Source organism: Patella vulgata, chromosome 3, assembly GCF_932274485.2.
Source record: "Patella vulgata chromosome 3, xgPatVulg1.2, whole genome shotgun sequence".
Taxonomy (NCBI): Eukaryota; Metazoa; Mollusca; class Gastropoda; family Patellidae; genus Patella; species Patella vulgata.
Genome location: NC_065881.2, coordinates 20,541,466 through 20,569,169, shown reverse-complemented (window position 1 = coordinate 20,569,169; position 27,704 = coordinate 20,541,466). Strand labels below are relative to the sequence as shown.

Sequence of the window (27,704 nt, the reverse complement as noted above, 5' to 3'; positions counted from 1 at the left end):
TAAACACCTAGGAGAACTAGATGATCTTTCTGGCTTTTAGATTATAATCTTGTTTTATTGATCGTCGATATGTCTCAAGGTCTACCCTCATCCCTTCAAGTTTGTCAATTGCCATATCCGCACTAAGACCAGACCATTTTATGTAGCTGAGATTGTCTGTATGGAATCAAAATAATTACTTATATTTCCCAATCTGCTTTTATCCCACGCGTTCATTATACAATGCTTAGGTTATACGGAGAGGTCGGGTATGAATATTATTAATGCCAGAGCTGGTGATTTATTGAAAGCATGATAAAAAATTGTTGTTGTTTTATAAAAATGTTATAATGGTTTTTAAATGTGTTTCAACACTTCGTTCCACTATATATTCCACGTTGATTCACTGCATATTTTGGGTTAACTGCACGCTTATTTCATACACCGTAGCATAGTAAAATACATTAAGACTCCCAAACAACATTTAATAAGTAACATACTCACAACGTTTTATTTTATCGAAAATCTCTTGTCAAAAAATCGTAAATTTTAATGAAATATTTTAATTACATACTATATTCTAAATATACAAAAAATTACCTGTTTAAAATATTTTCATTAATGTTTATCTCATATTTAACAAATTAGGTTTTAAGCTTTTCAGAAACACCGTTACTTCGATTTGAACACAATTAAAAAAGCATAATTCAGAAAAAGTGTTATCTCGATTTTAATATAATTCAAAAACACTTATCTCGATTTTAACATAATTCAGAAAGACTATTATCTCGATTTTACCAAATTTCAGAAACAGATTCTGTTTTACAAAGCTTTATTTTCATCATATAAAGGAATTTTCGAATTACATTATTCTTGTAGTTTCTGTTGAAGTTTTAATATTTCTTCAGGAACATTACTCTGTGGTTTTGGTCATTATTTCGAAACAATATTAAAACCGTCAGATATTATACAGAAAACATTGAAGAATAAAAAATTACTCAACGTCTAAACAATTTTTGTTTAGAATTTAGAGAGTGTTATGGCTCATTTCATTCCTCTTAAATCATTAGAGGTCGAGATTGTGCAGCGATCGCATACGCTTCTTGAGATTTCAACTTCCAGGAGTACATTTAGGTGCCCGAAGCGTGTACAAGGCTGAGTCACGGGTTTTCATCCAACCCGAATATCTAAGCATACTTTTTCTGTCAGTCAAACCGGAGTCACCCCTGAAAACTGTGAACCTGGCTTGAAACATCCCGGCCCACTCGAACCATGGACATTGCTTCCCTACCCATCAACCACCACGACCGCTCCGTATGGAATACACAAAACAGTCCTCTAAATTCTATACAAAGTTGTTTGTCGTTCACACATTAACGTTTTCATCTATTAAAACATTATCACATTAAAATACGTTCACATTCCATGGTCAAGATGTACTTAACTTATAATATTTACTTTAAATTTATGCCCCCCCCCCCTTTAATAATGCTAAAGTGATTTTATCTCTGACTATATAAACTGTTTATTATTCACTATTCTTTGGTGCACAGAGCTTTTTGAAATCCCTTTAACCTTTCAGAGCATACCACACACGCGGATTGTTCAATGCATATTTACGACATCTTTTATCTTGAGTCATTTCATGCTATTATTAAGAGTTAGATCACGTTGGCTCATAAATCTTGCAAACATAAAAGCTGTTATTATCATCAATTTACTGCGATTTCCCACATTAAACCCACTGTTAAGGGATATTAAGATAAAATTCCGTCATATATAACAAACTAATAATTATATAGCTGCAATCCGAATCGCCTTTCACAAACGATTTATATAATATACTCATAGGAGTTTGCATTTCTCTTTCTATTACTTTTATTAGTGCCAATGATACAGATCTTCAGTATTAAGCCCTAAATGGATCGTCACATTAAATACCTTTACTCTTTCAGGACATTTCCATGATTTTTCATAATCGAAAGTTCCTGCAATCATCTACGGTGTTAAAGAGCATCCAAATTGTGGAGTTTTAAATCCGAGTTCGTGTTTTAAAGGTATAGCCGGTTCCCCTTCTGCTTCAACATGAGATACATCATCAAAAGATTTAGCTGGAGTTATTGTAAAATCATCATCGTCAACGTGACACGACCCGCCATTAGTACCCGCTGTCGTGAATGTAATCGCCGGAACATTAGAGTTCTGAATGTTTGGTTTAGGACAGCACGGAGCTCGCTTTAACCACGCTTGGACGTTTTTGCAGCACTGACAACACAAAACCTTCATAAATTCTGTCCTGAAATTATCATTTAACCACCCATACAGGACCGGGTTTAAGCAAGCAGACGCCAACACTAGCATGTGACAAATAGCATAGGCTAAACTAATGTTAATATTACGATTTTCACCCTGGAGATCTGATCTAAAAACGTCCACGTTAAATTCACTCAGCAGATTGAAAATATTCAACGGTAACCAGCTAAGCGCAAAAACAACGGCAATGCCGATTAAAAGGAAGTTAGTCTTCCGCTTGCGATTTCTTTGACGTTCGTTTTTCTTCCTCTGATATGGTGATCTGGCTCCAACCGGATTACTTTGATTAACCATTCTGTATTTTAATTTATTACATATCCTTAGATGAGCTACAATAACAATAACAATAGGAAGTACGTATTGAACAACAATCTGAGCAACCGAGTACGCCCTCTTCTCGGTCATCAAAAACACATCCTCTATACAGATATGGATATAGAAATCAAAATCGGGTAGCGGCTGGGCCTTTTTTAAAATAGAAAACAGAAGGAATGGACTAGCCATTAAAAATGATATAAGCCAGATGCTTATCAACGCAATGGCCGCACCTGCTCGCTTCATACTGTCTTTTGTAGGATACACAATCACCTGAAATCTGTCTAACGCTATGGCGGTGATGCTAATCGTTGATACGAAGACATTCGTACCTTGAAACATGGTGGCAAATTTACACATAAAACTCCCTAAGGTCCAGTGGTATTGTAAAATTTTATAGAGGTTTAAGGGTTGCGTGAATAAACATAGCGTAAAATCGGAAATAGCTAAATTGATAATGAAAATGTTGCGCGGAGTTCTCATCTGGGCATTTCTGGTTACCACAAAACATACCAAGCCATTTCCAGCCGCACCAAACGTTATTAGAATAGCAAAGCATGTGATCAAAATATATTCCGTCGTATGTTCTAAAGTTTTCTCTGTTTTCGACTGCATGAGTATTTCCATATAATCAAAACCTGAATATGAACTTGAGACGTTAGACATTGATGTTCCACTATTGGATATTCCCGCTGTATGATTTATGGTCGCCATGTTGTTTCACAAAATGTCCACTGTCGCCACTGAGTCCAGGTATCAGTTCATGACAAGTCTAAATTACCTGTAAAGAGATAAATAGATAATTTTAAATATTGAAGTATAATTCAATACATAATATGGTTCGTTAATCAATTAGGTGCAGCCCGGCTGTTTAAAATACAGCCGTTTCCATTCTGATTGATTTGAAACTGTAGGTTATAAGTAGTCTATTTATAGCAATCCCTTTATCTTTTTGCAAGAGACACGTGTCTGCCATATCACCCTAGATGAAAGCGGACGTAAACTTGGATATACAATCTAACTTCCCCCTTTCGCGCCATTTATTGTTCACTTTTTTGGGCTAGGGTCGAAGAAGGGTTTTGAATTTATATTTCTTGTCATAGTTTGGTGAAAATTCTTGATTTTTAGGCGCAAAGACCAGTAAGCGGGCATGAATTTAGGAAATCACACAGGAAAATACCATGACGTCACAATCTACAGATTCCTTTGATTAGGCATAGAGAAAACCCCAAGACAGTCATCCCCTGTAGTATTTTTTACATATCGGGCACTTTGTGGTTATTAGAGAATCACGTGGCTAAGTGGGTAAAACGCTGGCTCGCTAGCATGGGGGGCAGGTGTTCGATCCCTGCATTGGCCGAGAAAGTTCATCCAGATTTTCCGGCGTGGTTTCCCCTTGTCAGTGATGCAGGACGGAGGGCCTGACAAGGACAGCTGTCTAGTCGTTCGGATGGGACGAAAACCCGATGTCCCGTGTACACATTGGCGTGCACGTAAAAGATCCCTTGGCAGTTGGAATTCGATGTAAGAGTAGGCCGTAGCGCGGCTGTCCGGGCAAAATTTCCCTCATAGCACACTGTATGGCGTATGCTCGTCTTCATTGGCCCAGGTTAGGAGCAGAACAGTAGGACGTTAAACCCCATTTCAATTCATTTCATTGTGGTTATTAAGCTTTAGATCATCGGATCGAACGGTGAAAACATATCCCATAGTTACGCCCCTTTTATACACGGTTATGTTAGAACTTCATAGTCCTCAGTTATCATTGAATCGTTCAACATTTTCAATAACAACCCCAGGGGATATGATTGAAGCTATTAAACACATTTCACACTGGTTCAGTTTTATTAGCGTAAATGTAAAATAATTTGGTGAAATGTGTATTCAGCATCGGACAGTAACTTATGTATTAACATTACAATAAGCATTTTAAATTAGTTAATGAACCATTTTTTTAATTATTATTTTGTTTTTGTCCATACCCCTACCACTGTATTCTGCACACAGAGGGCAGAATAGATTTCTTCGAGAATAGATCTCCGCCTTGAATCACTGATCCAAAACATGGTATAATGATATTATTCACACACTGTCATACACACAATTTCAGTAAGTGGAAGCCATATACTTAGTGTTTTGGGGGTAAAATCGTAGAATTAGGAATTAAAATGTCGGTTAATCAGCTTAGTGTCGTTCTCAAGCGGGGTTTATTGTAAATAGACAGCCTACGTTTTGTATGTTCCCACTGTCTGGTGTAGTTGGGTGGAATTGCGTTGAAAACGAAACCCCATAATTGCAAAGGAAGATGGGGGTCCCTCATGGTGCGCACTTCATCTAATTTATTATTTTACAGGATATGGACTATCACGCAATCCAGTCTGTAAAAGGGGGATGAACTGGTATGGTATTTATGGGGTTTTAAATCACGGATCATATTTGAATTGTTTGCTTGTCCAATACACAAGCACCGCCTTAGGGCATCTAAATCAAATCGATACAAGACTGTACTAAAAATTTGAACGCATGACTAAAGGCATCCAATATAGTTCATCATATTAGTTGTATCCAGGCAATTTCACTGAAAGCTCATATTATAGGTTTCGGTTTTCCTATAAGCCGCTTTAACCATGTCTGAAGAAGCCCATATTATGTCAAGGCTGGCAATATTACGGTATTTATAAAGTCCTTTAAGCGAGATTGTCGATCTTCAACAGATACTTGAGACATTGAGATACTCTAGATATTTGCTGTAATGGAAACCTGATTACAATGACAGTAGAAACAGGTTCTAGAATGTCGGTGGTTTAACTTAGAGAAAAAAGGATAGCAATATGTCACTCAAATCAGCGGCTAATCCACCAATCATTCGTTTCTTATTTTCTTTATCTCCAAGGCATGTATTACTTCTACTACGGAAAGTAGATTTTTGTGTAATGGTTAAAGCGAACTGGTTACGAAACAAGGGTCCACGAGAGAGAGGGAGAGACCAAACCAGGTCATTTCGGGATTAACATATGGTTCAATTTTATTTCAACAATTCGCTTGCACGTAGGGGTCTTTAGGAATGGGAGGAAACCGGAGGACCCGAAGAAAACCCACGAGGTTGGCAGGCGACCCGACTCCTTGTCACGTACAATCGGGGAATCGAAACCACGTCAGTTGACTCAATAAAAGGCTTTATGATACAGCGCACACGCGCTAACATTTCGGTCACCCCCCCCCCCTCAACATTATAGAAAGATATATATAAACATTGGACATTATTTAAGAAGAATGCAAGTACCAGAGCTTAAAGAAGTCAAGTCTTTGACTTAATATCATCCACGGACTTCGACATTGCAAACACGTCTTATTGGTCAATTTAAATCAACATTGATGTTGTTATCTTACCGCTTCTGATATCCAATATTTAATACAAAATGAAAATGTTGAGTGCTTTCCTGCGCCTGTTGTATGAAGCGACTCGATGAACGAGGCTAAACATGTTCAATGTAGGAGAATACTACAGGTGTACTGTAGACTGGAATAACCAGACGCCAAAGACTGCCATTCAATTCAGACTCTTCGCGTATTTCGCTGAACATAACTGATTAGAAACTACAGTAAAACAGAAATGATTGAATGTAAATCAGTTTATATACATTCATATTACATTATTATATACGTTGCGACCAATTATTATTGGTGTCCGTTTCTAGGTGCCGAGGAATAGTGAATTAGCTCATTTAAACTGTTAGAATTTCTAGGATTCAACAGTTGATGACCAAAAGCTGATTTATGAAGACAAATAATTTTAGCTTGCTTTATGGTCTTTATCACTTTTGTTATTTGTTAAAATTCCTATACATCATTTTAAAGAAGTTCTGTTATTGAACTAGAAATAACTGTACTCACCGCCCCCATCAAAATAAAGATTCGCTGATGCGTTACAACACAGGATGTTTCCTTGACACAGACTACTTTACCAAGTTATTCGTCAACGGCATATCTCAACAAAATCAATATATCGACAATAATAAAGTGTCAAGCTGCCTGTCATTGCGGGCAAATCTTTCCTTCAGGCCACTTTCCACATTTTAATGAAGATTGCGTGCTTCGATACTTCACGGTTCTTATACAAATTAAGAGCCTGACTTTGATCTATTAATAACATAATTATAACCCCGTATGCGAATAATAATTAAAGGGAAGAATTTCTTGAAAAGGGAACCATTGCGGTCTGCTTGAAATTAAATTGGGGAGCCATGGTGACGTTGGTCCCACGAACTAAGTTTTTCTATAATAGACTGGTTTTCTCCTAATCAGTGATACAGGAGAAGTTTGAAGTTCATTGCAACGACCAAAGGGGTTTTAATCGCTCGAATAGGACGAAAAACCTACGTGCGAAAGAGAGAGAGAGAGAGAGAGAGGAGAGAGAGAGAGAAATGGAGTTTAACGTCCACTCGACACAAACTAGGTCATTTCGGGACTAACATATGGTTTAATTTTATTTCAATAATTCGCTTGCGCGTAGGGGTCTTTAGCAGTGGGAGGAAACCGGAGGACCCGGAGAAAACCCACGAGGTTGGACAGGCGACTTTACTCCTTGTCACGTACAACCGGGGATTCGAAACCACGGCAGTTGACTCAATGACACACTTTATGATACAGCGTGCACACACTAACCATTCAGCCATCCACCCTCCAAACCTACGTGCACCGTGTACCTATACCAATTGGAATATGCAACGACGTCGCTGTCTGGGCAAATTTCCAACATAGCACATGTTCTTCATAAACCCGGTTGCAGCCGAAAAGTGGGATGTTAAACTCCATTTCAATTCATTTTGAAACTAATCTGGATTAATCTATCCACGAAGAAGAAATTGTGTGGATCGATGATTGCAGCTAAGAAGAGCGAAATAGAAGCAAACCAAATTATTAGTAGTGAGGAACAATTAGAGGAGATAATATATGGCCTCAAGATATAAAATAATAAGCCCGAACTAACAGATACTTCATAAACACGCGACGTTATAAATCCTAACTGACTGACACTTGTCAACCCTTCACAGAGCAATGGCACGAAATGGGGTTTAACGTCCTACTTTTCTGCATCGACTGGACCAATGAAGACGGATCTACAGAGTAAACAGCAATATATACTGGTAGTGAATGTCTATTCCTGAAATTTCGGAGAGAAATGGGGTTTAACGTCCACTTGTCACAAAATAGGTAATTTCGGGGCTAACATATGGTTCAGTTTTATGCTCTGTGAAGGGTTGACGAGTTAGGATTTAAACGTAGGGGTCTTAAGCAGTGGGTGGGGTGGGGAACATTTAAATCCAGAGACAATCCACGGGATTAAACAGTTGACTCCATGTCTTGTCACGTACAAGCTTGGAATCAAAACCTCGGCACCTGACTCAATGACAGACCTTTGAACTAAAGCACGAACGAAACCAGAAGCCAAAATGGCACACCATTTTAAAAGGCCAAATTATAAAACGGACAATATTCATAACGTTTCTAAATCATAAGAGGTTTCGGCTCCCCGCTTGTGTGTGACATGGGGTAGGGTCCCCTAGTTTCCTCCCACAGCTAAAGACCCCTACGCACAAGCGAATTATTGAAATAATATTGTACCATAGGTTAGTCCAGAAATGACCTAGTCTGTTCGAGAGCACGCTATATAAATCTCACTAACTCCCCCCGCCCCGCTCTTTCTCATTATACAATTTTCAGGGGGGGGGGGCAAAATTAAATATCACTATCTCCCCATTTGCATGGTAATTTTTGTTGTCTTTTCAGTCCAGAATCGAAGAAGGTTTGGTTATCATTTTCTGCCAGGTTTTGGTGAATATTCATGATTTAGAGACGGAAGGATACCAGAGTTAAGAGTATTGTTACGGTGATATGTACGGCGGATAGTTATATGGTTTTTAGTATTACTTCAAGTTTGTGTATCTGAAAATTTTAATGATAAAATGTTGGACCAAAGACCTGACCATTTGTTGCATAACGAAAATTTTGGAGTCGAGCAAAGATTAGGTGTTTTTCTTTAATACCAAATTTACACAATTTATAATTGATTACTTGCATGGGGGTGCATCTTTTGTGAGTTCTATTCGTGGAAGACTGCAGTCTCTAATATAACGAAGGTCTAAAATTTCCTGTATTTGAACATCCGTTCTTGAAAGAACTCTAAATCCCGCTAATAAGGTATCACTTTTTGGCATCCCTTTCTATTACGAGCGGAAAATGAAATCAGCAAGAAACGGATGTAACGTTCCAGTGATACCGGATACAGATCTAGACGAGAGAATGTTTATCCCCCCACGCCATATCAATTATTGTCTATCATTATCAAGATGACTAGCGCCGTACTGCGACAGAATGAGGTTATAAAATGGTTCGTTCAATATCGGTACAAGCTCTAAGATATTTTTACATCGACAATTTCTTTCTCGTTAAGATCTACTGCAGGATGTCAAATACATTTTAAACCCTGTGCTATATTGATGACAAGAACAGTTGATATTAAAATCGATCCACAAACGTCAGTGAAGGAATTCTACACTATCGGGTTATCGGATGATGATCTGTGACGTGAAGGAGGTGGCGGAAGTGAAGCGGTAGGACACTGAGCTCTTTGGAAGATAGAAGATGGAATTAGAATAAGAGTAGGCGAAAATGTCAAAGCCTTGTATGTCCACGCCTAAGTATACACGGGACCTGGGTTTTTCGTCCCATCCGAACGGCTGGGGCAACTGTTCTTGTCAGGTCCCTCCATCCTGCACCACTGGCAAGGATTTTCCGATCTCGTGTGCCCTTGTTAGTTTTGCAGGACCAAGTGCCTGGCGAGGAAAAGCACCTAGTCGTTCGGATGATGCGAACAACTGAGACTCCATGCATACCTTGGACATCATGTTAAATATCCCTCGATAGTTGGAAATCGAAATAAGAGTGGTTTATTGCCGCCATAGCACACAACATTGAGTATGTCCGCCTTCAGGGCCGGTTTGTGGCACGTTTGACTAATTTCCCCAAATTATCCCCCGCATTAGAAAGGGGGTCCCCAGCTCACCAACTTAAAATATTTCCAGGCAATCTTGCAGCAGTCTTGCCGGCAAGTGGCGTATTAATCAATTACTAATTGTGAAGTAAGCATAGTTGGTCTAATATATGAAAGAATATATGCATAGTAAAAGTTATTCATATCCTGCAATGTATTCATATCTCAAATTGGGCCCCGTATATTCTACAACCGGCCGTGCCAGCCTTCATCAGCCCAGTAGAGTAAGACGTTAGATTTCGTTTAATTTAATTCATTTAAAGAGCGCATTGTCGACAAAGTTCCTGGTGATTTTCGATCGTGACATCACTTTATCAGTGGTGCAGGACGGAGATCCGGTGTTAACAAGATGACATCTTTAAAATTAACCATCACCAGAGAAATCTAGTTATTTAATGTTTTGGTATATTTTTTTTTTATAAAAGTTGAAAGAGGTTCGGGGATGCCTTGACTGTAAACCCCTAAAACTCGACCATTGGGCTTATTATTGAGAAATGCGAGAAAGGAAGATTTTTAAAATATGTGAAAACAGAACATGAAATAAACTGTTTATTTACATTTAAGCAGGGCAACTTGTATAACGAAGTGAATTTTAGTTTTACTCTGATTCTGACTGAAATCGCCGCCCCCTGAAATGGTTACGAGGTGTGATTAAATCCCAATTGTTGTTGCCGAAAAAAGTAGGATTTTAAACCCCATTCTATTTCATTACACGGATTATTCACCCATTGATATTGATGACATGGGTGAATAATGGACATAAGCTGTTTAACTATAGAACTAAGTGATTAATCTATTGACACGACCTGTAATTTGCTACAATATAAATCGCCGTGTAAAATAAGCAGACATTAATATCAATTAAACCAGTATTTACCGTACAGTTTAATAGATAGGGGGTAACAGTCTATGTAAATGATAAGTGTTCAGAACAGGATAATATACACTATAAACTCACTGTTAGTGACAGTTGCGTGTTAAATTATGGACATTACCAGTTCACAACTACCATGTTAATTTGCTAACGTTGACGTTAACGGAACTATCTGTATGAAAACATGTCTATTAACAGTAGGAAAGAAATTAACGATGGTAAGGTCAAACCTCGGTGCCTTCCATTCCAATGCGTCTTAATGAATCAGAAAGTCTCTCAACATTTTACAAGTGGTGAAAGCTGAAGTTGACGAGCGTAATACTATTGCAAGAACCAATCAATAATGGCCTTTCATGTTATGAATGATTACTATCTGTCAGCCATTTTTTTAAAAAAAAAACACAACAAATTGTAGTAAAAAACAAAAACAAATGGGTTTAGTCTGATTACTGGTCGAGAAATAATTATTTATTACTTTGAATTGCGTCCAGCAGTCTATTTTGAAATATGTCGAGAAACACCTTGGGGTCTTCTTCAAGTCCCGTCTTTGCTTGTCTCGAGTGTCGCATAACACAGGGCTAACACGGAAAGTGTGTTTAATGGTTCATAAAATCAAAAAAGAGTAGTCTATGACGAAATACAGCTGTCCGGGCAAAACAGCCCACCCTCGCATTGCACGCATAAACACATCTTTGTCTCGAAATGACAGACGTATTATGTGGTCGTGACTTTGTTTGTCCGAATCGGACATCGATTGTGGGTTTCTGATAATCCACGTTAACAATTGCTAGATTCCCAAAGACGACAAAGGAAAATACATGGTTTCCAGGGACAAAATTAATGTAAAGTACTGGTAAGCCTTAGGAATTATAGACCGCGGTTCGAGAACTAGATTCTGAAAATGGCATTTTGATGGATGTTACTCTGATGGTTAAAAGCCGCTACTCCTGGTGTCAGATCTAATGCATCAGGAAATTAAATTGGTTGTGTACTTTAAACATTGTGGGGACTAATCATTCAACCATATAACCTTTCTTATAATCAGTGAAAGTGTGATGGATAATAATGATATGCCTTTGTTAAGCATTGTTAACATCTGAATTAACATCTGGATAACTAACAAAGATGCGACCATACTATACACAGTTTGCAGAGTTAGAACACCAATATCACGGGATTTACAGCTTGGTTTCAGATCGTCAGTGGCGCGGTGATGGGATGAAAGGCTGGGGTTATGCGTGCACATTGGCAGTTAGTCTAGTTTACATATTTTATTGCACAAATAAGCTATATCGAATTCCAATGCCAAGGGATTTTATAATTGTACGCCAAAGTGTTCACGGGACTTCGGTTTTTCTTCCCATCCGACCACTGACAAGGGGGAACCACGCCGGAAAATCGTGATGAACTTTCTCAGCCAACACTGGGATCGAACCCGCGACCTCCAGGCTAGCAAGCCAGTGTCTTACTCACTTAGCCATAAATAAGTTAGAAAGGGATCAGGCCAATTGATGGAAATTATGAACATTGAAAGTAGGAGGAAATGCCTCTGCCCGGGCAACGATTTCCCCACTGAACATTGCATGGCGTATGCTCGTCTTCATTATCCCGGTCTACAGCGAGGTAGGCCGCTAACCCTTTCCCTGACAACTGGGTGTAATCCACCTGGGAGCTCCGTACTTTTGTAATTACTCGCTTTTCGTTTTTTGGGATTTGAACGAAACTCTATCTAATCTTCAAGATAGTTGTTGTGCATTGCCGGATTGATTCAATTCATCGTATTTGTATTTTGGTGGAATTTGTGCGGGTTCAATTTTTTTTTCTACAGTCCCTGACAATTTAATTTCATACAAATAGTTTTCATGTATGATCAAAATAAAAGAATGGGAGAGAGAGAGAGAGAGAGAGAGAGAGGGAGGCCGGCGTGAGAGATGAAGTAAGAGGTGCGTGTGTGCGTGTGTGTGTGTGTGTGTGTGTGTGAGGGTGGGTGTGTGGGGGTGGGTGTGTGTGTGTGTGTGCCTCGTGCGCACGTAGATGTTTATCTGATGTATGTTTATAATTTGTAAAAAAAGCACTTACTTACTACTTTTGTTCAATGTAATGTCTATTAAAAGATATACGGGTGTGATACACCCAGTTGTCGGGGATCAGGTATGAAATATGTTGCAAGGGAAAGGGTTAAACCCAATACCTTTTCATGCATTTACATAAGAAACCGTGCATGCACTGTACAAATTGGTTATTTAAATAATCTGTTGTAAATCGGTTAGCACACAGAGATAAAAAAAAGTAGAAAATTTAACCTAGAAACTTTGTTCGTTGAACTCCGTTACTAATCTAATCTATGCAACCATCATTGTAATTTAGCCCGTAGAAGACGAAATACAGTAACGGTATAATTGCTTTAAGCAAAGAAGAATCTTTTGATAATGTGCTTATAAATTGATTTTTAAAGATTTAACGAAGCGGAATGAACGTAAAAGTATGTTTTTTAAATTTCACTTTACATTTCGCTTGAAAGAAGTCGTCTTCAAGTCAGCTGGTTTTCACATAATGGCATTAGCTGTAAGTAAGTTAGCCGCGATTCATCGGGATGTTATTAGAACAGTCAGATGAAGGCTGTTGTGGGCTGAATGTGTTTGACATGCGAATCGACTGATGTGCCTTCAATTAATATGTCTTACAACACTTTAGATGGACGAACGTGAATGGAATAGAAAACAGATTGATGATGATAAACAGATTAACGTTTGGATTCTCTTGTTGAGAACAGAAGCTTGGCAGTGATATAGCTCGAAATGAAATGAATGGGGTTTAATGTCCTACTTTTTTGCTTCACCCGGGAATTTGTCATAAACTTTTAAAGAGTGCTACGACCTACTCTTATCTCGAATTCTAACTGTCAAGAGTTCTTGACGCCAATGTGTATACGGGACCTCTGTTTTAGTCCCATCCGAACGACAAGACACTGTTCCTTGCCAAACCATCAGTCCTGCACCACTGACAGGAATAAACCATGTCGGAACATGCCGATTAACTTTGAAGCTGGAACCTCCAGGTTAGCAACCAAAATCGAAGCTCTGATAATTTGGAACTTCCGTTAGAATAAACACCACATTTCCCGAACCGATGAAAAGCTAAAACTGCGCCTCTATCTACGGGGATGGTGCTGGAAATTGCCCTTTTCGTTCCCATATTCTTATCCGACTGGCTCTTCTAGCAAGTTTCTTAGCAAACATTTGTCTGCGAATTAACTCTCGGTGGAAGCGGCCTTTAACCAACTAACTAAACTAACTATCAAGAAATTTGTAACTGGAGGTTCCGATGGGAGGTTATGGTTGGTGTATTTTTCTAACATGATGCCAATTCCTGGAACAGACACTGAAATGTGACATAAGGGTTTTGGAGAATTTGTAGACGGATGCGTTTTTGGTAGATTATGAACATAAACTTAGTCTGGGATAACGAATGTTTATCTCACCAACCACCAACCACGCCACCTTCTGGAGAATTATTTGACTAGCAAGCTAAGCAAAATAATGCGTAAGGATATAACACCAGTCAAGAAGATGTATTAAAAATACACATTGGCGCCGGTTTTTAATTATAATAAAAACTCCAACCTGTTTAATAACATTTTCGACCCAAGGAGAGCATTCTACGTCAAAGTGTAATGCATGTAACAGACAACACAATACAAAGTCAACTGTCAAATTTATGCTTATTAAAGTAGACCACGTAAACATGTCCATAAGCTGACAAATAAGCTAATAAGAAATCTTCGTTCTCTTCGTGTTTAGTAAGCGGTTAGCACTATTTACCGATTCTATCATTCTTTTATAATCCCAATAAAACTTATTATGTTGAAGCGTACATACTTGCGTGATCAAAAGCAATTTTCACCAAAGTCCATTAATGAAACAGCACAAATCAATGTTAAACCTAAGAACAATTACTAATAAAGTGTACATCGCTCCGTAATGAGTTCTTCGGGCTGATCTTTAAAGACGGGTTGAACCAGGAAGTGGTTCCAGACAATTGTCGGTCTTCTTATTCTTCGTGGGGCGAAACTTTCCTAAAAACAAAAGCCACTACTTCGAGTTCGAGTACCATCGTCGTGGAACCTGGCATGCTGATCCTTTGGACAAATGCACACCGATTGACGGACTTTTGATATCACATAAACGTCACAATTCCAAGATGGCTGATATGACGTCATGTCCAGTTACTGGTTCAGGATGTAGCCTAAATAAGATTTGTATTTGCTGGAAAACCGGTCAGGTCTAAAACAAATTCACGATGATATTACCATAACATATATATGTATACTCATTCGGTGCTGGACAAGGAAGTTCAAGGAAAAGCGTATAATATTTATACTATTCTACTTTCTTATTTAATTATAACCCATCAACCAGGAAACAAGAAGAAAATTATCACGTCATCAACCGGGCTTTCAGTTATATATTGTTAATAAGTTTCTTTACAAATACAATATAATATAGGTGAATTATATGAATTATCTAACACTACTTATTTTCACTATCGTTATTAGTGAATGTCCAGATAATCATATTACGTATTTAATCATAGAATCTGGAGCACCATAGCCATTATTCGTGTTAAGTAATGAATATATATATATATAAATAAAAGTACAGCTCTCGTTTTTCGTTTAATTGGATTGGAGAGATTGTAATGGCCACCTGTGTTAGGTGAAGCAGGATGTAACTTGTAAGTATATAAATGGCTATATTAAAAGCTGTATATCACGATGGTAAATGATAAAAACAGCAGGTGACTGAAACACGCAGTTAAATATCTTTAAAGGTATATTTCCCTAGGAGCCACGGTGGCTCAGCGAGTAATGTGGTAGCTCATTAACAAAGCGGCCGGAGTTCGATCCCTGTGTCGGGTGAGAAAGTATGTCAAGATTTTCCTAAAAGTTCTACTTTATCAGTAATGTAGGACGGAGAGTTTGGCAAGAAACACTGTCTAGTTCTTCGGGTGGGACGAAGGTTCCATGTACATGTTGGCCTGTACCTAAAAGATCCATTGACAGTTGCAATTTGATGAAGTGTAGGCGGAAATGCCGCTGTCCCCTCATAGCACATTTCATGACGTATGTCGGTCTTCATTAGCCAGGTCGGTGCAGAAAAATAGGACGTTAAACCCGATTTCATTCATTATATTTCATGGTTGGTGGAGATCCTTAATACATATTTATCAATTGGAAAGAATATTTCAAACATCTGCACAAACATGACCATCAAAGGCTGTGAGAGGAACCGTGACTCATCCAACGAACCAGACACAATACTTTCAGTGAAATGGATGACCTAAATACTGAAAACTGGTACTACACAATTAACTAATATGCAGAACAATTTAAGTAATTAAATAATCGAAGCCAGACACCAGAGTGACAAACATTACGAGTTTGGCATCAACTTACACTTCTGGGGTAATTGGGATGTCGAACATGGGACTTTCAGGAGATACCTAATTCAAGTGTCTACATTGATCGTTTTCTGTCCATTAAGATGTGATATTTAAGTAAAAGACCGTGTTCATTCCAGTTTGATGGGACGTTTATTGATGTACGGTCATACTGATATATAGAGTAGAGGGGTACGGAATGCCTGGTCCGTAATGTAGGCCATAAAATATTTATAAAATCCCTTTTAACGTGGGTGATTAATATAGTTTAAATTTGACAGCTTGGCTACGACCATTAATGGAAAAAATCGCGCTATTAATGTAAAGAGAATTTTGAAAACATAATGAACGGATCTGTAAGGATGTATGGGGATGGGGGGTGTGTGTGGAAAGAATGCCTAATGGTTAAAACGCATGGTTTCGATTATCCGCTTGTATAAGACAACGAGTACGGTTGCATGTCCAACCTCGTGGGTCCACCCTTTTTAACCAACTACTCATGACCCGTCATAAGTGGTAGCGAATTATTGAAATAACCTAGTCCTAGACGTTAAACTCTAAGTTTTGGGTACAATTATTATATGCCATATTTGTGGAATAATTAAAATTTTCACATAAATATTTCGGAAAAACTTATTTTATTATATTTGATGTCAGATTTACAGAAATCGTTTCAGCTTATCGCATTATCATACCAAGTCTTTAATTCAATATCATCCACAGTCTTCGACATTGGCATACACGACTAATTGGTCAATTTAAATCAACATTAATATTGTTATCTTACAGTGAAAATTTGGTCTCTAATATTTAAGACAAAATGAAAATTTTTAAATTAGCACACGATTCGTGTGTCAGAATGTTTTCGTGCGCCAGTTGCATGAAGCGACTCGATGAACGAGGCTAAACACATCCCATGTGAAGACTGGACTAACCAGACGCTAAAGACTGCCATTCGATTCAGACTCGTCGCGTATTTCGCCACACATAACTGATTAGAAATTGCAGTAAAAACAGAAACGATTGAATGTAAATAAGTTTATATACATTCATATTACATTATTATATGCGTTGCTACCCATTTGTGTCCATTTCTAGGTGCCAAAGAATAGCGATTTAGCGTTTATTAGTCTTTAGTACATCTACTACATACTAAGCCTAATCTACTTAGAACATAATAAGAGCTTCTTAATTGTACCTATTGTATTATTTTGTATTATGTTGTTTTATGAAATTAATGTTTCTTGTATGATTAGTATTTTAATCAATTTGTAGCTATTTGTAATTGACCAGATTCTGCTCCATAATTATTCGAAATTAAAAGCACGAATTATTATAATTCAGTATTGATCAATTTAATCAATACTGATGTTGTTAACTTGCCAGGAAAATATTTATCCTAATATCCAATATTTAAAACATAGAAAATACTCTATAATCAGTACTCGAGTCGTGTATACTATGGTTCCGGGCGCCATTTGTAATGAACAAAGAAAACAAATATCCTACACGACCATGCGAAAGTAATAAGTAATAGCTGATTAACAAAGACAAAAATGTAGTAAAAAACGTGTAGAATGGACTACACAGTCGCAAACGAATATCGTTCAATTTGGACTGTTTACTTATTTCACCGCACATCAGGTAATATGAATGTGTATGAAGTAATTTATATTCAATTTTAAGATATTTATTGTAAAATCTAATCAATTAGGTTCTGTGAAATACATGAACAGTCCAATTTGAACGAAATATGTGCTTTTAGACCCATGTTCGTCTATTTTAAGGTTCCAAAGAACAGAGTTATACGCCCTTTAAACGTCAGCAACATAGGTTTTTTTTATATAGATTTCAATCTATAAGAATGTTGTTAGTATCTCGGGCCCACCTAGAGCACGCGTGGTCGGATATTTCCACTGTTAGGCATATCGATATAGTAAATATAATAATACGTTATGCCAGTTTAGATTCTGACTATTTTTTTTTTTTTACTAAATAAGGACAGTTTGCCAAAATTATACAACCGCATGATTATAGAATTAACCTCTATAATACAATCTTTTGATGGGATATTTTGTAGTCCGATTGAATCTTCTTTTCTTAGTAAAATGATTAAGTAAAGTTCCCTTATATCACCGTGTTTGACATACGTCATAACATAAACCCCATTCCATTTCATTTCTTTACATGATCTCTGATGAATTACCAGCGAAATCTTGCTGTTGTCATGTAATGGCAGGCATGTCAGGTCAAACTGCTCAAAAATCCCCAGTTCTTAAGAAATTTATAAAATATTATCCCCTAGGATGTCTGCACAAAATGATCTGATGTTACGGGCTGGCAAAAAAATATCTGTACTAAACCTTGTCATTGTTCTTTGTGTAATATATGGAGTCGCACCACTATTTTTGTGTGATGAAGTAATGCGAGTTATTTTCGATCAATAGTTTCTCTTTCTTTTACACCTCCTTTGCATGTCCGTTTTTCTGCCAGGTTTTGAAGCGGGAGAATCCGGGATTTTCCCAATAAAAGAAACATTTCTACAATATGTTTATTAAAACAAACTAGCGCCATTCAGGTTGTTGGTGAGATTATTGGGACATGTTAGAGTATTTGATGCAATAATGTTTAGACCCAACCCCCATCCCTATCCCACCCAAAAACGTTACGTGTTAAGATAAACACATTTGAGTTTATGAAGAAATAATTTGTAGCCATATTAGCAATAAAACAATATTTTTGTTTAGAATGTCTGAGTGGGATTGGGGAACAGGCCTGGCCTACGTAAAACCCCTCTCCCTAAATAATATATTACATAATATTAATACACAAAAACAAAGGTGTGTATATACATAGTTAAATTAATAAATAATTCGAATTTACTGTTAAAAATGACATGTTTTCCTCTTTAGGAATTTATTATGTTCGTGCGTGTATGGTTACATTTAGTACTATCGTTCAAAAGTCTAGCAGAACAATCATCGCACGACTGGAGACACAGTCGACAGAATGCTGATAATGAATGATTTTGCGTGATGACTCTAGAAATAGGACCTATGTTTTCAAAAAAGATAACACAGCGTATCATTGGTCCACTCAGTCATAACATTTTCCTATAATAGAAAATTGAATAATGTGATTTAACGAATAGATACAGGTCTAATGCCCAGGGCGCATGAATCCGGTCGGGTTGCTAGAGATTGCATAGCCGCCATTAAAGAGCAGGAAGTCTGATAAGAGAACAGAATCTACGGATTTGCGACGAATCGTTAGGTGTCTTGATAATATGTTTTATTTTAGCTCTAAAGGCAATGGGTTTAATGACCACTCAACCAACAGAACAGACATGAAATGAAATGAAATGGGGTTTAACGTCCTACTGTTCTGCTCCGAACTGGGCTAATGAAGACGGGCATACGCCATACAGTGTGCTATGAGGGAAATTTTGCCAGGACAGCGCCACTACGGCCTACTCTTATATCGAATTCCAACTGTCAAGGGATCTTTTACGTGCACGCCAATGTGTACACGGGACCTCGGTTTTTCGTCCCATCCGAACGACTAGACAGCTGTCCTTGTCAGGCCCTCCCTCCTGCATCACTGACAAGGGAGAACCACGCCGGAAAATCTGGATGAACTTTCTCGGCCAATGCAGGGATCGTACAGACAATTCATGTCTTGACGTGATTCAACGTCCGCTTCCACTTAGGGTGATATCGTAAACAAGTGTTTCCTTGACTTCCAGTTGAAGATAGATGAGCAAATAAGAAATTTTACCGCTTCTGTTTTCTTATTAAAAGTGCAATCGTATATTTTGTGAGTTACAGTGTCCAGGGGCGATGTCTCACCCCATGTCGCGACTCCTAAATATAGTAATTAGAATAGCTCCTGGCTATTTTAGCAGACGACGGTATTTGCTCACAACTCAAACTTAGACAAAAATATCTTCGAGAACACAGAGAGAAAACCCCCACGAGATTGTCATGTACAACCGGTGAATCGAAACCACACCATTTAACTCAATGGCAGATCTTATGATACAACGCAAACGCCCACTATATATAAACTTAAATTTAGATTTAAACTCGTTCATGTACAAGTTTGTCATGTACAACCGGTGAATCGAAACCACACAATTTAACTCAATGGCAGATCTTATGATACAACGCAAAAGCCCACTATATATAAACTTAAATTTAGATTAAAAATTGTTCATTAAACAGGCATTATGTAAGAGCTAAATCTGCCTATTGCAGGACTTTCTTTGGGCCTTAAATGTTATATAAATTTTTAATTAGACATCTATTAAAGATACATTATGGGAGATAAGATAACGAGATGGCAGTTCTCGCTATAATAGTTAAAAACTAGATAGTCTAAAGGTAATTTGCTGAAAATTTCAGTCAAATTGATCCACTATGAGCCGAGAAAGAAGCGGGTGAAATTTTTGCATAGTCTTGGTCATCATTACTAAAATCATTAATATAAACAGCATAGTCTCGATTATCCCCTTTTTCTGATTTAATTATCAACGGCCGTTAGCGGCATATAGGAATCTAATCCAGCCAACATCGGAGGCTAGCCTTGACATCGAGAGTTTATTATGGTCTGGATAAGTTAATTAATGTCTAATTGATAATTTAGATAACATTTCAGGCCTAAAGAAAGACTTGTAATAAGTAGATTTTGCTTTTGCATAATGCACGTTTAACAAGACACGATCATATTCAAATCGCAATTCCATCGGATGGTTGGCTCCGATATGAAGTAGATTAGAACGGTTCGGCCATTAGACATGTATTAACAGGACAAGATCATAATCAAATCGCTATTCCATTGGATGGTTGGCTTCGATTTGAAGTAGATTAGAACGGTTGGGTCATTTAATGATTTAATTTAAAAATGGAGAAGTGAGGCTAAGACTCGAATGAACACATATTGTCAAACCTTTACCATTAATAACTCCGCTTAACATAAACTAATTTAAATGTAATTTTCAATATACTTAGCCTAATTTGCATTATCTATTTTCGAAATATTATAGCGAGAAAGGCCAGCTCTTTATCTAAATCTTACATAATGCCCCTTTAATAAAACTATGACGTTACCAAAGTTGGCACGGGACTTTAGCCATAACTCAATAGCGTGACTGAAACAAATAATTTACTTTCCGTTGGAATAAAATAACACCTTTGAAATGACTTTCTCCGTGGCGAGAGTGAAACCGAGTTTAGCGCCCACTTGACTGAAATTAGGTCGGGACTAGCACACGGTCCAATTTTATTTCAAAAATTAGCTTGTGCGTAGGGGTCTTTAGCAACGCAAGAAGTTGGACAGGCGACCCTACTCCTTGTCACGTGCAAACTTAGAATCGAATCCACGCCACTTGACTCAATGACAAACCTTATCATCTTCAGTGTTGGCGGTCCATGCCTATGGAATGATCTACCCGACAGTATAAAAAGCTCTAAATCTCAAGATACTCTTTAAAAAATCACTACAAACATATCTCTTTCAAAGGACCTTTATGAATTAATTAATTATTCATTAGTATACTATATTTATATGTATGTACATAATATATTAATTGTATATGCATTCAATGACACTGTACGATTAATATACTATGTTGCAGTAATGAGCCCTATATTAAATGTAATAATTAAACTTAAAGGGTACCTAACCCCGTTTTCTCTGTGGGATTTAGTGCAGTTATGTAAAATTCATTGTTATTTATACGTATATTTAAGGGTATGGCTTTTGGGGTTATTAAAACTGTATTGAACTATTTGTCTAATTGAATTTAAATTGTATACCATCATCGTTGGTGTTCGTTTCTGGTAGATTAGATCTTTGGTACTTGTATTTGTATTTTAAAGGACATTGTTGGTGTCAGCCATTATCACATAATGTACATTTCAAATATAATTTTAACACAGAGATCAATGCTACCATAGATGCGTAACGAAGATTTGGAGAAACGGGCAGTGACGCAAAAAATGGAAAAGACGAGTTATTCTCAGTAACGAGCGATGGCAGATACATGATCGATTTCTGTTCACTGATAATTCCAGCGAAGAAGAAAAGTTGATATATGAGACTGTGAGGGGATATCCTATAATTCATAAAAAGAATTGACTGTCACTAGAAAATGGAAAATGTCTGTACATTACCATGTTTTTATTATTGCCTAGGTCCCGCTGGACATTTTGTTTTTTGTTGTTTGTTTTGCCTCGGGGATGTACTACCAATGGAAATTGATGAACCTTTGGGGACGTCGGGAACAGGTTCCCCGGCCTTTCAAGGAAGCTTCGGGAGGGTCGCGTGGAACCATCGCGAGGCCTCGGGTGAATTGGGAAACAAGCGCTGAAATTTTGCCCATGTGTTCTCTAAGTTTTGTCGGGAAAAAAGGCCGGGGAGGCATCTCCGGAGCTTTACAGATCCACGGGAAACTCCGGGAATGCTTTCCGGGAGCTTCCTTGAAACACTGTTTTCCCCGAGGCATCCCCGATTCAAATATCCTCGGAGGTCTCCTGATACTTCGGCGAGACATCACCGAACAATGTCTCGAGGAAGCTCCAAGGATCTGGAAACCTCTCGAGTCTTTCCGATGGTTTTACATGGCTCGCGATGCCCCCTAAGCTTCCCCGGGATACCAGAGAACCTATTCCCGTCGCCTTCCGAGGCTCATCAATTTCCATCGGTAGTACACCGCCGAGGCAAAAAATGTCTAGTGGGACCGAGGCATAAGTGTCACCGATACGCGGAAAAGGTACCTCCCTCGGAGATTTCCCGATTATTGGGAACCATCCCCGATGAATCACGGCAATTGCTCGGGGGGGGGGGGCGCATATCTGGAAGCTTTGTGACCATTGCCGAAACACCAATGAACTTTCACCTGACTATCCATAATGCGTAGTAAGTGCCATTTCTCACGTGAATACTCCGTTTTTGTGGGCAAAAACATCGGGAGCCTCGTCGGACATCGGTAGAAAATTTATTTATTTCCACATCGCCAATGATTTTTCCCCAGTGGGACCTAGGCATAAGTATAGAATGAATAATAAAAACAAGGGAATCCACGGGCCTTTTCTATTTTTCTCGTTTTCTCATATCTAGTGACAATCAATTCTTTTAATTCTTTTTTTGAATTGTCAGATATCCTTCCACAGTCTCATATAACAACTTTTCGTCTTCAACGGAATTATTAGAGAGCTATAATTCGACCGTGTATCTGTTATCGCTCGTTTCTTCAGTCAGTTATAATCTTCGTTGCGCATCTACCGTAGCAATGGTCTTTGTGTTAAAATTATATTTGGAATGTGTTTAGCCAGTTCTTTCATATATGTGAAAATGGCTGACACCAACATTGTCCTTCATTGAAACGAATTCATTGATTTGGTTATTCCATGAGAAACTTGATGTTGGCCTTTTACTGCTTTAAATCTGGAACAAATGAAATGGGGTTTATATAACGTTCTACTTTTCTGCACTAACTGGATATAAGAAAAACTTTTCGAACATATACTAACTATTATAGCAAGAACTATCATCATACAATTCAAGTTACTATACCTAGATTTCTCATTCCATCCGAACAACTAGACACTGTTCCCAGAAAACAAATGTATTTTAAACGTTCTGGTCACACAAGAAAATCTGTCAATATATAGAACATAATTTTTATGGGAAGCAATTATCATTGTGCCTGATTACAGCCCCAGCACTGGCTGTAATTCAAACAGGGACCTTTCCATCAAAAGCGTTAATAGTGTGTTGATTTGCAATCCCCTATTTCACCCATTCAACTTCGAAATCTCCATTCAAATAAAAGGCAAGTTATTTGAGGTAAATAATATTTTTATGGTAGAAGTAGTTTATTAAGCTCCCAGGATATCTGAACGGGACTGAGGAAGAGGCTTAGCGTATAGGTTCAACTTATTTAAGTAAATGTATTATTATAATTATTTTAGGAAATTAATAGTACATTTCGATTTTCAGGCATCGGAATCGGGCAGGCTTTTGCATACAATGTAACTTCAAATAAGATATAAGTACAAGGTCCAGAAGAGTCTATTCTGGACTACCCAAACAGATTACAATATTTTAAGAACCCCCAGAAGTCATCAGCGAAACTTCATGACAGCGGACTAACCCGCCTACACAAACCAAAATTATTGTCATCAACAAAGATTACAATAATATTAGAATAACTCCGAGAGGTCACGAAGAAACCCATGACAGCGGACTAACCGGACTACACATGCCGCAATTATTGTCATCAACAAAATAAATAGAACCACCAGAAGTCATTTGCAAAACCCCATGACAGCGGACTACCTGGACTGCCCAAATCGCATTTATTGTCATAAACAACGATTACGAAATAACTATAGAATAACCCTCAGAAGTCACGAGAGAAACTACACGAGAGTGGACTACCCAAACTGCTATTATTGTCATAAAAAAACGTACACAATAAGAAGAACCGCTAGAAGTCATTTGCGAAAACCAACGACAGCGGATTGACATCAATCATATTAACTACACGTGGAAGTTTCTTTAATTGTTAAATACCATTTTCATTATTATCACACATTGCATGTATTCAGGGGCGTACATAACGATTTTGTTTGGGAGGGGGTGGGGTGTTTAGCCAAAATGCAACCGACTGATGCACATACCCCCAGTACGAGTGACGCAGTCAGGAACCGCGCACCACAGGTGCGAGTTTTCTAGGGGCCATGTGCAGAGCGGATCTAAAAGCTGGGAATAGGGGTGGGGGTGGTTCCAAATCTAGGGCGCCATCCAAAATCCCACCCCACAATGAATGTCAACAAAATACTGGCTATAACATTAAGCGTCCCATTAGAACATAGACAGTATTGTATAGTTGTTCGCCGATCGTTGTCTCGCCGGAAAGCAGTTTTATTTAAGTTGACATAAAGTTTATGTCATATATGATAATTGTGCCTATAACACTGAGCAACCTGAGAAAATTTTGAAAAATTGAGTCAATATCCTAGCATTTGAGGTCATTGCTGGGAGAAAGTCTTGAGGACGAGAGGACCAAAAATGTGAGCCAATGGGACAGAATCTCGAGATCTGCCCTGTTTCGCAAGAGTTGACATAACATTTGTATAGTCTGACGCCCCACGACCCACACACCAGTATAATGGGGAGGTCACTATAATCGTGAATATGATAGTGCTGAGACAGTATAAGAAACAGAGTAATAGAAGAATAATGTTATAACGGAATCGAGCGCCGCAGTCGCGAAAAAAATTCAGATATGAAAATTTTAGTCATTGACATGGCAAATGGAACCAAATTCTCGCTAACAAGAGGATAAAAAATGAGACAGAATCTTGTGGCCTATCTGTCAATTTCGCCTGTTTTGTAATTGTTTGTTTGTCTCATTAATTCATTTAGTCTGAGACCGACTGCGGTGAGTACTTTTTTTGAGACGACTATTTTTTTGCTATGAGGGAAAAACATTTCATAGAACAACATACTCACAACAGAATAAGAGTGACAAACATTTTTTCAAACATGACAAGCAGACATGGTTATTTTATACTATAGTTTGTGTGGCGTATGCAATTTAGGCTCACGGATTCACGCAAATACATAGTATTTGGGATCTATTCTGGCATTGTTTGTTTACCTCATTACCGACTGCAGTGACTGCACTTATTTTGAGACCGACTATTTTTCTCCCTGGGGGAAATTTTGTTCATAGACAAACATACTCACAACAGAATAAGAGTGAAACACAACATTTTTTCAAACATGATAAGTTGACAAGGTTATTTTATACTAAAGTTTGGCGTGAGTAGCGTGACGTATGCAGTGCGCACTTATTTTGATACCGATTGCTCTTATTTTGCGACCGACTGCACTGATTTTGCGACCGACTATTTTTCTTCCTGGGGGGTGTACAACCCCCCCCCCCCCACATTTACGCCCCTGTGTATTTTAAATAGGGATAAGGATCTGACATAAACACTTTGCACATTCCTGATGTCCCATTCATTTAAAGTATAGTAAATAAAAAACATCTTAAATAAAATGTGCGAGACACAGTGACAGATGGTTGGATACAACCTTGGGACCTGACATAAACACTTTGCCTATTCCCGATCTCCCATTCATTTAAAGTATAGTAAATAGAATATATCTTTAATAAAATGCTCGAGGTGCTGTGACAGATGGTTTGAAGCAACCTTGGGACCGTACTTTATCCTATAGCATAATACAAAACAATTCGTGGATTTCTCTTTAGATGAAAAATTTAACAACTTACCTTTAATTAATTCTTTTCACCATATTATTATGTAATTTTATTATGATAGTAACAGAGTTGGAAAAAACGCTGTTTAACACGAACAAATCTTCTGTCAGTCACGGTTGTCTGTCAATGGCGTAGATTAAATAATTTTAAAACAAAGATTAAACAACATGGTCATCTTTCATTTAAGCTGAAATTCCGATACATACACTACAGGAAAATGTGGAATATTCTGTCCACTAGTTAATTTAACTATTCTAGCCATGGAGCTGACAAAACCATGTCGACAGTAAATTAGATAGCACACACAACAGCCTGGCTAATACCGTGCGTACACAAGCATATAACTAGCGACGAAAGTTTCATTTCGTTTCAATTCCACTACGATGATAAATCGATAGCTTCTCTTCCGATACTTAAAGAATGTTGGCGTACACGCGACGACAGCCGTAACGTCAACCTTAAGAACAATTGTAACGACAATCGTGCCTTAATAGTTTCATAAATGTTGTAGATCTTGACATAATTTTAATAAACAATGATGAAATGGGCGACTTCTTCTTACGTAAAAGTAGTTCACCGGCTTAATTACCTCGACTCTGTCAGAATCTTTTGGTCGTTCGTCTATGGGAAACAGCTTTAGAGCTATTGTCACTCGCCATATTGCCCACTGAAGAAATGTTATAGGGAGAGAGAGAGAGAAAAGGCGTTTAACGTCCACTCGACACAAACTAGGTCAAGTTTGTATTTCATTAATTCACTACGCGTAGGGGTCTGTAGCAGTGGGGGAAAACCGGAGCACCGGGAGAAATCCCACGAGGTTGGACAGGCGACCCCCACTTACAAGTAGGGAATCGAAACCACGCCACATGACTCATTGACAGACCTTATGATGCAACGCGCACTCGTTAACCATTCGGCCACCAAAATCCCGGAATGTTTTGGGCCTGATTCTCTTGGAAACTAAGACCCAGCTATCACATTGATTTGTCATAGACCCCCGATTCATATCATTTACTTTATCAAACATCACGACACCGATCTTTACACAACAAACTTAAATGGCTTGGTATTTAGAAGTAGAAAATTTGTTCTCTGCTGCCAGTCTGTGCTATTCAAGAAATGGGATAACAATATAGTATTCTCTCGATACTTGTGACCATTGTGAGATATTTTTAACCCGATATTATGAAGATAAGACGTGGACGTCAGCACGTTATATCACTATTTTCCGGTAGTTATTACTACACCACGGTAAACTGTCCCTGGAGAATGTATATCGTGCCAGCAGTAGTATGTCATAAAATATAAATTCAAGTAGCTATTGAAGATGCCAACGCGTGAATATGTAGTTAATTCTAAAAGCGACAGCCACAAATTAATTGAACTGTATTTAGTGATATTTACCTACTACTAGATAAAACTTACGGTGATTAAGC

General features: G+C 38.0%; 1 protein-coding gene across 1 annotated transcript; it reads right to left on the bottom strand.

The window, feature by feature from the left end:
- Nucleotides 1-1,023: 1,023 nt before the first annotated feature.
- On the bottom strand, nt 1,024-26,564 carry LOC126814321 (neuropeptide F receptor). Its single transcript, XM_050539411.1, has 2 exons — nt 26,281-26,564; nt 1,024-3,388 (listed from the first exon to the last, which is right to left on the bottom strand). Exon 2 carries the CDS (start codon nt 3,319-3,321, stop codon nt 1,978-1,980), a length of 1,344 nt encoding a protein of 447 aa, XP_050395368.1. The 5' UTR covers nt 3,322-3,388; nt 26,281-26,564; the 3' UTR covers nt 1,024-1,977.
- Nucleotides 26,565-27,704: the final 1,140 nt, after the last annotated feature.